Source organism: Diabrotica virgifera, chromosome 3, assembly GCF_917563875.1.
Source record: "Diabrotica virgifera virgifera chromosome 3, PGI_DIABVI_V3a".
NCBI classification, from domain to species: Eukaryota; Metazoa; Arthropoda; class Insecta; order Coleoptera; family Chrysomelidae; genus Diabrotica; species Diabrotica virgifera.
The window spans coordinates 67,295,178-67,312,441 of NC_065445.1; the positions used below are offsets into that span (position 1 = coordinate 67,295,178).

Below are 17,264 nucleotides of genomic sequence, written 5' to 3' on the forward strand. Positions count from 1 at the left end.
GTTCCCTTAAACTCCCCCAAACTTTTGTGTGCGTTCCAAGTAATTCATTATTGTGGTACCATTAGTTAAACACAACGTTTTTTAAACTTTTTTGCCTCTTAGTATTCTTTCGATAAGCCAGTTTTTATTGAGATGCGGCTTCTTTTTCAATATATTTACGTAAAAATTTTATGGGGTTTTGTTCCTTTAAACCCCCCAAATGTTTGTGTACGTTCCAATTAAACTATTATTGTGGTACCATTAGTTAAACACAGTGTTTTTAAAACTTTTGCCTCTTAGTCTTTTTTCATAAGTCACTTTTTATCGAGATGTAGCTTCTTTTTCAAAATATACCTAAAAATGTAAATTATAAATAAATTTTCAGATTATTAACAGGTCTCTACAAATGGTACTTAACCATATACAAATATGTGGTGGATTCGACAAATATTCAAAATATCTCGATAAACACTGGCTTATCGAAAAAGTACTAAGAGGCAAAAACGTTTTAAAAATAATGTGTTTAACTAATGGTGCCACAATAATAATTTAATTGGAACGTACACAAAAGTTTGGGGGGTTTAAGGGAACAAAACCCCCATAAAATTTTTATGGGGTGCACAAATTTTACTTAAATTTTTTTTAAGATGTTGCTGCCATAAAAATGCCACATGTCAATTTACAATCAAAAATCTCTGAGAGTTTTCGATATATGAAAAAAAATCGATTTTCATTTTGTAACTTCAAAGGGCTGTAACTTTTTTTGTGTGCACTATTGTATATAGGTAAGTGAGGTTCAATCAACCTATTTTTGACCCCAGAATCTGTGGTATAATTTATGACCAATCTTTTCGGGACACCCTGTATATTAAGGACTTCAAAACGCAAAAAATGTACAGGGTGTTACATTTGAAATAAAAAAGTTTGACAACAATGTAAATACCACTATAATATCGGCCGCATTAGAAGACCCTTATCCACAAAAATATATAAAAATCGTGCAAGCCGTTTCCGAGATATTTGAGACATTCCGTAAATAAAACTCACTCTGTATGTCACAATATATTTTTAATTATTTATAACTATACAAATGACAATTCTTGAGTTTTTTTAATAGGTTCGTCAAGTTGAAACATCAAAATCTTCTCCAAAAAAGACTTGGAAACCACCTGCGCCCCAGCCACCAACTTCTAATAAAAATAGTCCTATCAAAACATCAGTAAAACCCAAAGCACCACCACCACCAAAAGAAGTAGGTTCACCTGTAAAGAAACCCCAATCGGTAAATTCCCCACTTAAAATACAAGAACAGTCAAACAAAAATGAAACAAGTAAAAGAAATGATACTTGTGTTTCTCGAAGCAGTCCTGTAAAACAATCCAATGGTGTTAAGAAGGATCTAACTACCCAGATAGTTGGAGTTATAGCCAAACAAGTGAGTTGGGATCAAAATGTTTTAGATAAATTGGTAAGAAAATATTATTTACATTTTTTGTGTAGCTTTCAATTATTTAGTCTAATAATGTTGATTTGTAGATATATTTTGCTTACTAATTTATATCAAGCTAGAGATATGAGTAAATACTTTAATAAAAAGTATCACTGTTAAATATAACTTTGTATAAAAATGCACTAGGAAGTTCTTGTCAAGTATTGATTTTAGTCTGGTATCAAGTATTTTCATGGTGTTCAGTATTTTTTGTAGAAAACTTTTGCTAATGGACTGTTACGGACTTGTGTACAGAAAGCTTTTCACAAATATGGGTGTTCTGTGTTCTTGCTGCTTTTTTATGTGCGCCTTTGCTTTTCAAGAATATGTTTGGCTGTATTTAAGTGTTTTAGAACTTTTTAGTTACAGATATCTATCAGTATAGATACAACATTGGTAATCTTTTACCACCTGAGAAATATATTTCACAAAAAATTAAAACTTTGCTTTTTTAAAGTATTAACTACTCGTATTTGATGAGAAATATCATGATTTTATATTAAAGAGGATTGAAAACAGAGTTTTTGATATTTAGAAAAAGTATGTATGGTTTATTCAAGATTTTATTTAGTATTGAGAGAGTAATAGGTCTGGATCCCGCGTATGAAAAAAAGTTGATTAATAGCAAGCTGAAAATTTGTTAATAGCTTTAGGGCCGGTTGTTCGAACCGGCCAAAACCGGTTAGAACCGAAATATTTAATTACTCTCACAACTGTCAATGTCAACTTTGATTTTGTTGCTGAAAACATAATTATTGAGTACAATTATGAAATTAGTAATCAATTATGTTAATAATTGTTATGTTAATTAATTAACTAATCTCATAATTATAATCAATTATGTTTTCAGCAACCCAACCAAAGTTGACATTGACAGTTGTGACAGTAATTAAATATTTGATACTGATCATTGTTGATTAGCGTTCGAACAACCGGCCCTAAGGGTGTCAAGTCGGACAAACTTTGATATATGGGAACACTGGAACAGGAGAAGTTTTAATTGTGGAACAGGTTAAAAATTTGGAACGATCAGACCACGAAAACGTCACATGTATTTTGTCCGACAAAACTTCCAATTGATTTGTTACCCTTTCATTAAACTCTCATGCAAAAAGCAGGCTGCTATTTATCACCAAATGGGCACTATAATGAGTGGAACACGTAGAACATGTCAAATGACAGTGAATTATGAAAGGTGATAAATAGCAGTCTGATTTTTGCATGAGAGTTTAATGAAAGGCTAACAAATCAATTGTAAGTTGTGTCGGACAAAATACATGTGACGTTTTTAGTGGTCTGACCGTTCCAAATTTTTAACCTGTCCCACAATTAAAACTTCCCCTGTTCCAGTGTTCCCATATATCGTTTGTCCGACTAGACACCCTTAAGCTATTAACAAATTTTCAGCTTGCTATTAATCAACTTTTTTTTCATACGCGGGGTCCAGACCTATAATAAACATCTGCCAAGTGCTTAGACGAGGTGTATCTACTGTTTATTATTTTAACTTTTGCTGACCAATAATGGTAAGAATATTATCAAACGTCCTTTGAGTGTCCCTAGGTCTACAAAATTTGCATGGATCATCAGTTCTCTGCAGAATCTCAGACTATAAACATGTCATCCGCGATAGAAGACGACGACGCGCTTGCAATAGTCTGGCTTATTTTGTGCAAAGAGAGAAGAAAATCACGGAGTTTGTGGTGTAAAGGCGCATTTAAATCGAAGCGAACACGAACGAACGAACGAAGGAACGAATTCGTAGGTGTTCGCTTGGTCATTCGTTCGCTACAAAGTAGGGCCATTTACATTGAAGCGAACGTTCGCATTCCTTGATGATCGGGAGTGCATATTGCCCGCAGATGTATTTAAGATGGGCCAGTCACAAATTGTGTTTAAGTTTATTGTCGTGTTTCTTGCTTGGTACATTTTAATACAATACATAATAGCTTATAAAATGCAATGTGTGTTCTGTAAGGAAAAAAATATGTCATATTTATTTATTTATTTATTTACGGGCAAGCCCACTTCAGAAAATATTATTACAAAAAATAAATATTACAAAGACAAAAGCAAAACCATAAACAGTGTCAACACAAAGATCAAATATTATAATATGTATTGGATAACAAAGCTAATAAGTTAAAGGAAAAAAGAACATTACGATATAAAAAACAAAGTTCATAAATATAAGTACCTATAAATTTTCATACGACTTCAATAATTTCATTTTGTCCTGTTTCTATTCTATAATTATTTAATTTAAAAAATCTGATTTTAATAATTCAAATAAAATAAAAATTATTTCCAGACTCAAAAATTAATTTATCCAGGTGTTTTTTATTATTTTGTTGAAAATTTTGATGATAAGTTTTATTTATTAATATTTTATTTAAATCTGGCATTATCAACTACAGTTTGAGATAAATAAAACGTCCAAAAATGTCTAGCAATTATAAATTCATATTTCTTCTTCTTCTTAAGATGCCGTGCATTTCTGCGTAGGCGTCCACCGTACATTGTCTTGTTTATAAAATATTACTGTTTTTAGCAGCATTGCAAAGCATTTCATAGCCGTGGATTCTTGTCCACTGGCGGTGACGATTACGCAGACATGACATATTTTTCCCAGACCCCTCTTACCCTCTATCTTTCCGTCGAGTATCAGTTGCTGAAAAGTGTATCGTTCCCCTCGTAATATGCGCCTTAAGTATGCAGTCTTCTTACTTTTAACATAATTAAAAAGTTCCCTATCCTGCAAACCCGCTCTTCTTAGTACTTAATCATTTCTGACTCTGTCCGTCCATGATATTCTAAGCATTCGACGTAGGCACCACATTTCAAACACTTCAAATTTGTTAATGGAACTGGCCTTTAACGTCCATGCTTCCATTCCGCACAAGAGCACAGGTCAAACGTAACACTTTTTAGCATATAAATTACTGACAAAAATTTGTATTCATATTTCTAATAATTACAAAATAATGACAAAAAAAAAACATTATCTTAAAATAATTTTGAATTCAATATATGTAGGTAGGTACCTGTAATGTGCTTTGAACTAATGAACGCAATTTGTATCAGCAGCCAGGTAGCAGGTATTATCCGCTATTTGAGGAAGCATAGAGAATAATATATTAAAGAACCAGCTTTCTTAAAATTCTTCCTCGAAAAAGTTGCTTGCTCTTGGTATTATGACTATATTATGTTCAGATAACCAATAATAAATTGTAAAATTGGTGTATCAAAATAAATTTGCTTTTAATTAATTTTAGCAATTAATTTGATTTGCTTACCTCATTAGTCTTTCTGGGTTGAAATGTATTCAATAAAAACATTAGGCTTTTAAAAGCAAACCACTTCGAACCCTCTTTTTGTCTTTCTCGTCTAAATGATGCCAGAAGCTAATTCATTTTTTTAGTTCAGAGACATCACAACCCGCTTCGTGCACTTCGTGCGCTTGTTAAAACAAGCATCAGTTTTTCTGTTGATTATTTTATACAGCTTCGATTTCGGGTTTCATAGGCATTCTTCATTTCTATGTAACTCAATTGAAGTATCTTTTCATTGGTCCATTCAATATTGCAAAATTATGTTTTCACGACTACACAATAAACAACCCTCTCGAACTAATGTTTGTAAATAAATCAAATCAGTACTTCCAAAAAAAAAAAATTCGTTCGCTACCGTCTATCCACTGTCCACATTGAACAACGATTTCCTTTGATGATTCGCTAACTTACCGACATCGGTTGGAACATGTGCGAATGCGAACGAATTGGTTCGGTCGTGCTCGATTCGCTGAACAAATACAATAAAGTTAACGAACGAATTCGTTCGTTCGTTCGCGTTCGCTTTGATTTAAATGCGCCTTAAGGATTGGCTTTTCAAACTAAAGTCATACCCTCACCTAAATTTATTGAATGAGTTGAAATTTTCCCCAAAAGATTGGCATAATTATTTGAGAATGAATGAAGAGACTTACTTATGTCTCCTGTCTTTAGTATTATATCTACCGCTAATACAAAAAACAATACCGTGATAAGAGAAGCAACAAGTTCTCTGCACCAACCTAAAATCTGCGCCTATTTCCTTCACACCATCGATAAAACTGCACAAACGAACTGCGATGTTACATCGCTACGATAAATTGTTGTTGTGTATAATGCCCGGGTCTCTACCAACCACTTTTCCATAAGCACAAAATGTAAGTTATTACAACATTTCTAATTTAATTAGAATGTGGTTGTGTATGTGAATTTTATCTGATTGAGCCTAATCAATTCTTCCTCCTTTCTGTTGGATTTTTGTTTCCTTTATGCATCCTTCTCAGAATTTTAGTCGTTGTCGACTAAGCCGAAAATTAGAAAGTCAATATTGGAATTATTATCAGACAGTGAAAAGTAGGGTTTCAAATTACTTCAAAAATAATTTAGGGGGTTAGAAGTAAAAGAGTTTAAGTGCACTTTTCTAAAAATGTGCTCGAAGTACAGATTCGCATACTTAAATGGTATTATAACTTGGTGGTAAAAGGATTCAAGCATATTTCGCCATACAGTCCCCATCTATCGCCATTACATTTATTTTAATGGAAACAATTGCATTTTGCATTGCTAGTAAACGGGTTTAAGTGCGCTTGAACCGTTTTACCACAAAACTATTTTTAGTATTCTGTAAAAACAAGTATGTAGTAGTAAACGGGTTTAAGGGGATGGGTACGTATTTTCGGCGGCAATGCTATTTAAATGGGGATTCATTTTTTTCGAATACTGAGAAAACTAATAAGTATTTTTTAAAAATTTAAACGCAGAATGAAAGATTACGTTATTAGCGAGGGCCGAAAATCCCTGAGAACTTCTATAATGTTTATTTTAATAAGTTACAGGGGTGAAAAATAAGAGTAAATTTAGTGTGATTTTTAATTTCAAATATCTGATTCAAAATAACTTTTTATTTATTCTAAGGGACTTTAGGCCCTCTGTAATAATATAGTCTTTCATTCTGCGTTTAAATTTTTCAAAAATATTTATTGGTTTTTTCAGGATTCGAAAAAAATGAACACAATGTCCGTGGTAATATTTCCAAATCTATCTGTGTCATACAACGCACTCAGTCGAATAGAATATTGTCAGCATATTGTCAGTCAGACAGTGACAATCAGTGACAATTTTAAAGATTTGACATGGCATCGGGAATATTTTGAGTTGTTGATTAAATACTATTGATATATTTATTATAGTGTGTTTGATAAATAATTGATTTAAGACGTGAATTTAAGAGGATGGGTACGTATTTTCGGCTACAATGCTATTCAAATGGGAGTTCATTTTTTTCGAATCCTGAGAAAACTAATAAGTATTTTTGAAAAATTTAAACGCAGAATAAAAGATTACGTTCTTACCGAGGGCCGAAAGTCCCTGAGAACTTCTATAATGTTTATTTTAATAAGTTACAGGGGTGAAAAACTAAGAGAAAATTTAGTGTGATATTTAATTTAAAATATCTCATTCAAAATAAACTTTTTATTTATTCTAAGGGACTTTAGGCCCTCTGTAATAATATAGTCTTTCATTCTGCGTTTAAATTTTTCAAAAATATTTATTGGTTTTTTCAGGATTCGAAAAAAATGAACACAATGTCCGTGGTAATATTTCCAAATCTATCTTTGTCATACAACGCACTCGGTCGAATAGAATATTGTCAGCATACTGTCAGTCAGACAGTGACAATTTTAAATATTTGACATGGCATCGGGAATATTTTGAGTTGTTGATTAAATAATATTGATATATAGTGTATTTGATAAATAATTGATTTTAGACGTGAACTTAATAAAAAGTTATTTATTGTGTATTATTTGTGGAAGATCCAAGCAGAGAATACATCAGGATAATATATTCTGTGATCCAAGTATTTTGTTGTTAAAGATGTTCAAAATTGTAAGCGTTCCATAGTGACAATATATTATTAAAAAATCACTTTAACACTTTTTCTCTTTTCTCATTGAGTATTATTTTTTGTTTTACATATAAATTATTACAATCACTGAATATACAGGGTGTCCCAGACTAAATTAGCCAGGCTATATCTCTTAAACGAATAGAGATTTTCGAATGGGACAAAAACTGATCTATTCCATTTGTAATACACTGTAATATGGCGTAGAAAAAATCATCCCCTAAATATTCATCCCTTAGTTACAACCCCTCACTTTAATTTTTTTAATAGCAGCCTGTACATTTTTTTATAGTTTTGGATGTGGTCTTCGATCGTCTATTCAACACATTTTTTAAAAATAAAATCGGTTTGTAAATAATCAAGAAAGCATCAGTTTATTTTTGTTAATTATGTGTCCCAGACTAATTTATCCAGTCTATATTTCTTAAACGAATAAAGATTTTCGAATGGGACAAAAACTGATCTATTCCATTTGTAATACACTTTAATATGGTGTAGAAGAATAACCATCCCCTACATATTCATCCCTTAGTTACAAGGTGCTATTAAATACAAATTAAAGTTAGGGGTTGTAACTAAGGGATGAATATTTAGGGGAGAATTTTTTTCTACGCCATATTAAAGTGTATTACAAATGGAATAGATTAGTTTTTGTCCCATTCGAAAATCTTTATTCTTTTAAGAAATATAGCTTAGATAAATTAGTCTGGGACACATAATTATCAAAAACAAACTGATATTTTTCTTGATTACTTACTAACAGATTTTATTTTTAAAAAATGTGTTGAATAGACGATCGAAGACCACATCCAAAACTATAAAAAAATGTACAGGCTGCTATTAAAAAAATTAAAGTGAGGGGTTGTAACTAAGGGATGAATATTTAGGCGATGATTTTTTCTACGCCACATTACAGTGTATTACAAATAGAATAGATCAGTTTTTGTCCCATTCGAAAATCTCTATTCGTTTAAGAGATATAGCCTGGCTAAATTAGTCTGGGACACCCTGTATAGTTAGTGAAAAAATTATCACATTTATTAACTGAATTAATAATTTGCAATTATACAAGTAACAGTTGTCCAAGATCATTCAAAAGCCATCTCTTTAAGTTAATGATGACATTTTCAAGTAGAATTCTAGTAATGTTTACATATCCATACCAGTGTGAATTTTACTACACGTAATTTTCCGTGTAAAGACAGAAAAAGTAGGGATAGCCGTAAAATATTTGCGAATTATGTACCGATGGCCTTAAGTGCGCTTGAATCATTTTACCACAAAACTATTTTTAGTATTCTGTAAAAACCTCATGTTAATACAGGATTAATTTATTACAGGAAAATAATTAGCAATAGTTAAAATCTGCACTTAAACCGTTTTACCAGTAACATTTATCAACACCATGTACCGATTCAAGTACATTTTTTTAATAATTGAAAAAAAGGAAGGATATAATAAGAGTAATAATATACCCTTATATTTTTATCATTTTATAGAACATTGTACTTGTACACTAGACATATTTTAGTTTAATGACTTCTATAATTGATAAAACTCGAACAACTTTGAAGCTGATTATGTCAGACCTATCAAAACTGCACTTAAACCCTTTTACGTCTGACTCCCTCAATTACTTATATATTTAACTTGTCGTTGTTATGATATATATTTACATATATTTCAGATTAAGTAGGTACATACTCATATAGTAAATAAATTCTTTAGACGAATTTTGCACTGTAAAAGCTTAAGATATCCTAACTAATAAAAATTTTTACACTTAAGCGTGCTGTCAAATATTCAGAAATTTTTTGTAGTACATTCATGATTTTTCTTTATTACTGTAGGAATCACAAGGATTCACGAGAACAAACTCAAATTCTCGATTAGTATATTCGTATAATTCACAGGAGAATATCGAAATAAAACCCAACAAACAACAAAATCCTGACAGAGTTCAAGAACTACAGTCAATTCAAGAAGATCAGTGCACGGAGGACGATACAATACAAGCCACTACCATACACGATGATGACCAACCTAAAGAGAACAAAATAAGACAAATGGCTACTGCGATACAAGCAAAAATCGACATCTCCGAGCAACATCCAAGTCCTGTAAAAGCCCATATTAGAAGTAACAATATTGCTGAAAGAGCAGCAGCATTTGAAAATAGTCCTTCAAAATCGACTAAGGATCCTGCATTGCTTTCCGTGTCGGAAAGAAAGGCATTATTCGAGAAAAATAAAGGGGAAGCATTGGTTCCAAAAGCAGCTTTTGGTATGGCTCCTGCGGTTAAAGTTGAAACCACAATGAAAGCCAGCTGTACGAAGATAATCGGGGCAGGTAAGCATTAAATTATTAACATATAGAAGATAGGTTTGATGTCTGTTGGGTTGGCAAATCAACAAAAAACTTATTAATTCAATTCATCTCGCATTAACTTAATTTTTACTTTCGGGATAGCTTAAAATTGGATTACTCCTCATCATCATAGCATATACATTCCTAGCGGAGTGATTGCCGCCCTCTATGGGCTCTATCAATTCGTTTGTCGCGGGGTATCAGTGCGCAGTAACATTTTGGTTGGGTGACTTGGCATATTCTACAATTTTTCTGCATTCGTTCCTGTTTTTGCTTATGGTTACTCATTCTTTAACTCCCATCTTCTTAAGGTCCTCTACTATCTGGTTCTTCCATGTGGTTTTGGGTATTCCTCGTGGTCTGTCTTATTCGCGGTGTGCAAGTACTTGGAAGGGAATTGAGAAACGATCGTCCGCGAATAGCGGAGAAATATTGCAACTTTCTTAAATAATTCATATTGTCAATTGAAATTGTCAAATTGACGTACATTTCATATCTACTGTCATTGAAGAAGAAAAATTATATGTTGCTCCACAATATTGATATGATATGCAATTATTATATAAAGGTAAATTTAATTAATTGTAGTTTGCTTGCAGTACTGCATTTTAATAACTAATTTTATTTACTACATACAATTGTTTACGTTTTCATAACATAACCTGAATCTTATTTTTTCTTCTTATTATTTTTTTGGACTATAGCCTTGACAATTATCCAGTAACCAGGACTAATATAATTGGCCAATATAATTAAAAGTGCGAATAAAGTTGCAGAGCGTAGAAATAGGTGTCGCTTTGCCGAACTTGCACGGTCCCAATACAGGTCTCCGTTTAGTAATTTTCTTGATAACTGCTTCTGGATTTCTCTTTTCTATATGAGATATATTTCTTATCCACCTGAGTCTCTGTGCCTTGATAAATCCGACGATGTCTTCCCATTTCAAAGGTTCTCGTACTTCGTGGTTCATCAGTTTTCTAAATTGATTATTACCTAAGTTTAGTGGGTCTGCTATCCTCCTAATTATTTTTCTCTCTAGAATCCTCAATCTTTCTTCATCTTTCTGTGTCAGACATATTGCTTCAGCAACGTAGATTAACTCCTCATTCGACTTAAATTTCTGCACTGTGACTTCTTCAAGTATGGAAACAAAAATAAGTCGTACAGGGCCAAATCTGGTGATTAGTTTGGCCATGGCTACGGTGGAGATGTCGGCAGAGCGCCGGTGCATTGTCATGGTGGAAGAGCACTTTTTTCTTCCTCGACTGATGCTGTTTTCCCTGCAAACCCAATTAGCCCAGTAAATGAACGGGAAATTCGGCGATACCGTGTAATTTTCAGGGGCAACTCCGAATTGCATGAAAATTTGGATTTAGGTTCTACTTACCCTCCACTTCAAAGTTGAAATTGTGCCGTTGGTTGCTTTTACTTGGGGGGTGACCGTCACCCCTTCTCGGGGGTGAGAAAACATAAGTTCAAGATAAGACCGGAAATGGATAAATTGACTGATTTTAAGCAACTTTTGTTCTATAGAGTTTTTTACTTAAGTCAATACTTTTTCGAGTTATTTGCCGTTGAAAATGTTGATTTTTCGACAAAAAAAACTACGTTTTTAGACGGTTTTTCGCAAATAACTCAAAAAGTAAATATTTTATCGAAAAAAAATATCCTTAGCAAAAGTGTAGCTTATAAAAAACCCAAATAAATGGTGTATCAGTAAAGTCTATCAATCAAATAACAACAAAGTTGTAGCTCATGAAAAATACGTTCTTATTCGTCTAATTCCAAATCGAATATTTCAAGGTGAAATCACCGAAAAATTAAGCACTTTTCGGGAAAAACCCATTGAAACTTTTAAAGTGTTTATAACAAGCTTTGTTTTAATTGTCAACAAAAGTTTTAGCATTAAAAATAAGCGAGTAAAAAATCATGAAAATCTCGCCGTGTTTAGCTCCCCAAATTAAATTAATCGCTACCGCTTTACAAACAATTTACTTACCTATCTATTTTTTATATGATCTGTCAGTCTCACCGGTTTAAATTGTTTATTTTTGAAAGGGTTATAATTGAGAAAGCTTGAATGGGTCACTAATGACGAGTGTATGCAAATTTTGAACAGCCATATCGTAACCAATTTTTGTCTTACGGAGAAATAAAATGAAACTAGCATATTTATAATAGCAAAACCTACATTTTTTTACTCTTTAAGATTTTTCTTATCACTAATACTTTTTAAGTTATTTTGAAAAAATGAAATTTTTCAAAAATTTTTAGAAATTTTTTTTTACTATAAAACCAAATGTTTTCAGAAATAAGCACTTCAAACCAATCAAACTTACAGATCATATAAACAATACACATACAGTTAAAATAGATGGTAAAGCCAAACGATTAATTTCATTTAGGGTGCTAAATAGAGGGAGGTTTTCACGATTTTTTTTTTACCAAAAAAAGGGGCCAACTTTTTTTTTCAGTGTAACTCGTTTATTTTTGATGCTGTAAACTTTTGTAAAAAACAAATAATAACCTTTTTTTCGATACTTTAAAAATGTTAATAAGGTTTTCCCGAAAAACGCTTCTTTCTTCGGTGATTTTGCGTTGAATTATTCGATTTGGAATTAGACGAATAAGAACGTATTTTTCATGAGCTACAACTTTGCTTCTACTCAATTTGTGGACTTTACTGTTACACAAATATTAACTTTTTGAGTTATTTGGGAAAAACAGTCTGAAAACGTAGTTTTTTTGTCGAAAAATCAACGTTTTAAATCGCGAATAACTCGAAAAGTATTGACTTGTAAAAAACTTTATAGAACAAAAGGTGTCTAAAATAAGTAAAATAAGTCAATTTATCCATTTCCGGTCTTATCTTGAACGTATGTTTTTTTCACCCCCTAGAAGGGGTGACTGTCACCCCCCAAGTAAAAGCAACCAACGGCACAAATTCAACTTTGAAGTGGAGGGTAAGTAGAACCTAAATCCAAATTTTCATGCAATTCGGAGTTGCCCCTGGAAATTACACTCCAAAACGGTCATTTATTGGGCTAAATAGTGCTTAGTAAAGCCCTGTGAGCTTTCTGCCCTTTTCGGGAAGCTCATATAGATCAAACTTTGTGAATTCCAGAAAACGGTGGTCATCACCTTTCCGGCCGATAGGACAATCTTCGCCTTCTTCGGGGCACTATCGCGGGGTGGCGTCCACTGTATCGACTGTTCCTTGGTATCTATTGAGTACTAGTGGATCCACGTTTCATCTACGGTTAAGAAGCAACGTTGAAACTCATTCAGATTACTCTTAAACGGCCTCAGACATTGCTGTGAAGTGGTCTCATGGTGCTGCTTATTGGCCTGAGTGCGAAAACGCGGAATCTATCACGCCGACAGCTTTCTCGTGCCCAACATTTCATGCAGGATAATATGATTCGAGAAAATATGCGATCTTTTGAGATGACTATATACTGTTTCAGCTATTTCGTGAACCTTCAGTCGACCATCTGCCAATAGGCGATCGTGGATTTTTTTACTTATCCTCTGTGGTAGTCGCTTTTTGGGCACCTGGGTGAGACTTATCAAAAACCGACGTGCGACCACTTAGAAACTCGATAAACCAATTTTTGTCGGGAGAATTTTTGTCACCGTACACAGTATTTAAGCGTTCTTTCTTCTAAATATGGATTTTATAGAGATGTTGGCAACCACATTGACCCATCTTATTCTATTCACAGCAGCTCGAAATAGATCAGTTGACGTTAGACCAGTCCACCTACTAAGATTGGCCAGCCGGGATATACATCTACGTCCAGGGCCTCTCTTCTTCAAGCGTTCTTTATAGAAATTTATTCAGGGCATTCTTGTTTATGGAAGGTTACATCTAATGAATATTAATGATCGGTAATACAACAAATTGCATCGTCTGTTGGACATTTTAGTCTTTTAGTCGTCCGAGTGTTTATCTGTTTTTTATTTCATAACTTGTAATTGCACCTTTTATTTTAATAAACACTGTTTTGTAGATAAAACTGCCAAACCTGCTTTAAATCCAGTTCCAGAGAAAGAAAAAACAATCGTGCAGGTGGAATTGGTTAGACCAACGATACAGAGTCCGCCTAAAACTGTAAAGAAACTTGCTCCCAAGCCTCCTGCACCTCCAGCACCTCCTGCTCCTCCGACGGTAGCATACGTGCCCCAGGCCGGAGGAATAGCGAGCAAAATGGCGGCCTTGCTTAAGAACAAATCGACGATATCTCAGGAACAAATCGAAAGTAGCGTCAAGTCCGAAAGGCAGAAGGAGATGGATATGTTGTTAAACCGGTTTCACACTAACAAAGAGGTAACTTACTTAACAATTTTTAATTACAAATATTTAAAATAAAAATATCTCTAGACTGCTAATGTCATAAAGGAAGTATCAGAAGATGAAGATGACGACGAGGCAGATGCCACAGAAAGAACTGTTATGATACCCGAAAAACCAGCCAAAATTGTGTCTTCCGAAAACGAGCGAAGAAAATCGGGAGAAAAAAGGAAAAGTGGGGGAAAACCGTATGGTAAGTAAAATATACAATATTTAAATAATATTGCTTATTATTTACTGACAGTAAATTTTTAAATTGAAAGTCTTTCAAGTCCTTGGTTTATCGGTCTGTTATAAATAAAACAGTTTATTTTGCTTAAACGTTTCGGCTGTTTGCAATTTTCAATAAGTACTTTAATAATGATTAACACTTTTATATTATTATATACCCATAAACATATTTCAACATTTACAAAATGCTCATGTTATTTCTCTGAGGTGGTATACGAGAATTGCATTCTCGTAAAGGTGATATTCGCGCTATCAACCTAACTTAATTTTTACTTGCTACAGTAATGAAAAAAAAAACAAATTTTTTGTTAAGAAAAACCCTTCACTTTGTACTGAATCATTTTTTTCGTATTTTTATAATTTTCGAATTACGTATACACTGAGAAATAGCAGATTTTTAAGAAAATTTAAAAATGCGCTCTATAATTTGATCTTATTTTTTTAAAAACCATGCATTTTAAACCAGTCCAACTTATTGAGCATAGAAATAACACTATAATAAAAGGTATTGTAGAAGGAAAACGATGTATTTAAATTCTGGTGGATGCGAGGTTAAATATACCTACTGTTAATTTTTTTCTTAAAATATATGTGTGATCAACCTTTTTTTGCACCGTATCTCGCTTAATTTGCACTGTAAACGACATTTAACAGTGCTAATTTTAAAGGTCTACAAAAAGTATTATTGCATTATATCCGTAAAATCGATAATTTTTCTGTTATTTCAAATTTGTACATTGAAAGTTGTAACGACGAAGATCACCCTGTAGGAATAATGAAAAATATAATTTGATAAGATGTTGATATGCCACATAAGGGGATGTTAACATGTTAGACAATTTGAAGAACAAGTCCTCGGTTGCTCAGTACGGAAGAGATATGGGGGTGTTTCTTAACGGGGTGTTATTAATATCCTCTTATTAGCTTAGAAATAAAAAAATAGAAAGATCAAATAGGAATCAAATAAAAAGAAATAAAATATTGGGCGCCACTGGTTTCCTTATGGGAACCAAACATATACTAAAATAGAAATATTAAAGAAAAGATAGCTCAAATCAAAAATTAACATAAACATAGTCAATACAAAATATATAAAATACTTTTAAACGAAAGCAAATATGGCGTGACTTACCTTATCTATGTCTTTACTAAGCCAAATCTTTGTTGTACTTACGAAACAAGAGAAAGGGAAAAGACAATAGTAAAATAGCATTTTGCAATAAATCAAACTGTGATCTTGACACAGTTTTGAATTTTTATTGTTTAAACACTTTGAGATGCACTTTGGAAAATGCATTTTTCGTCTTGGAAAATGCATTTTCCGACTGCAAAACTGCAATTTTTATTTGTCCCTCATGTTGAGTGGTCAACAATTTTCCTAAAGCGCTCCCGAAACGAATGTAAAAAAGTTTTCTTAACGATCCGTCTTACTTTAAAAAAGTTGGAGGTTTAGGTGATTTTAGTGCTTCATTTCCTCGCCTAGTATTGCACATAACAAATTAAATATTGCAAACGTTGCTTGGACCTTCGTCTATTTTATTAAAAACACTGTTTCTTTCATAATTGAGGGGTACAAGTGACAAAATATTGTAAACTGAGTTAAGTGCACAAAATAATACTAGATAGTATTAAAAATTTAGTGTCAAAGAGATACAGCTGAATTAAACTACTGGTGGCGATATATCGCAGGTTCTAGTTTGACTACTTACGAAATATTTAAAAACAGTTTGCGGCAAACAGGTATAACTTCACTTGTATCCCTGGATATTATTTTTGGTGATTTGTTTAGTATCTTTGCAAATCAAGCCCTTAAAAAGTATTCAAAATAAGTGAAATAATAACACAAAATGTACCAAGTAAGTTTTCATAAATAAAAATGTTTAATTTTTACGTAATTTTTCTTTTATTTTTGTTTAAGAATTTAAGAAATTGGTAAGGTACTTAAGTGGCAAAGAGAAACAAGTGCAAAATTTGAAACAGGGGGGTACAAGTGCGAACATTTTTCCAAATTTCAAATATTTTGAATGAAAATAAATACTAACTTTACAAAAGCTTTTACAATTAGATAAATAAAAGGTATAAAATTAATTTAAAATAAGTTCATAAGCGATTCATTTGCTGTAGAATTTACTATGTAAATTTAACTTTGACTTCTTTTTTCTCAATTGAACCATTTTGTCACTTGTACCCCTTAGCATCTGATCCCCCCAATTGCTCTACTTTTTTCCATGTATAAAATTCTTTAGCCCGTAACTCATCTTGCAGGTAAAGGTGATAGTCCAGTGGTGGCAGCAGTTTTGGACGACGTCAAAAGAATTAAAGTCGCTGGTCCAAAGGAGGGCAGACTGTACCCAAATCTATCAGACATTGAAGCGACTACAGAGACCGAACCTGAAACATACACGAGGTCACCATCGCCTGACAACAGCAACAGCAGGTGCGATACAGCTACTAACTGGATATTATTTTGTTTTTGTCTAGCATGATCATTAATCATAAAGGCTTTGGGATTTAAGGTTATAGCTTGTACTCGTAAATGGATATTGCAGTATGTATCACGTAATCTGAATCTTTCCATCGATAGTATAAAACTTAATTAATTTCCATATTGAAAATTTTGCTGCATATATTTATTGCTTTTTTGCTTTTATAGGTAATTCATTGTTTTTTTTTTTTGTTTTCACGTACTAGCTAAATATAATTAATCTTAAGTATTTACTGGAAGCTGATGTTTCCAGTACTACCCAAAAGATACACAACAATGATGATAGCATTGAAGATTTCATTGTTGCTATTTAGACCAGGGCGCATCTGTAAACATATTAGTACATTTGAATGTTGAGAGGTGACTCATATTTCTTTGCAGAAATTGCTTGAAAATATCTC

General features: G+C 32.7%; 1 protein-coding gene across 2 annotated transcripts in view; it reads left to right on the plus strand.

The window, feature by feature from the left end:
• LOC126881873 (anillin-like) overlaps positions 1-17,264 on the plus strand; it is a 136,175-nt gene that overhangs the window by 36,880 nt on the left and 82,031 nt on the right. The window contains exons 6-10 of one of the 2 annotated variants that reach the window (XM_050646521.1): positions 1,097-1,447; positions 9,277-9,775; positions 13,807-14,123; positions 14,178-14,340; positions 16,644-16,815. In XM_050646521.1, the coding sequence (XP_050502478.1) occupies positions 1,097-1,447; positions 9,277-9,775; positions 13,807-14,123; positions 14,178-14,340; positions 16,644-16,815 (1,502 nt within the window). The remainder of the gene's footprint in view (positions 1-1,096; positions 1,448-9,276; positions 9,776-13,806; positions 14,124-14,177; positions 14,341-16,643; positions 16,816-17,264) is intronic. The other variant, XM_050646522.1, reaches the window with a different exon arrangement.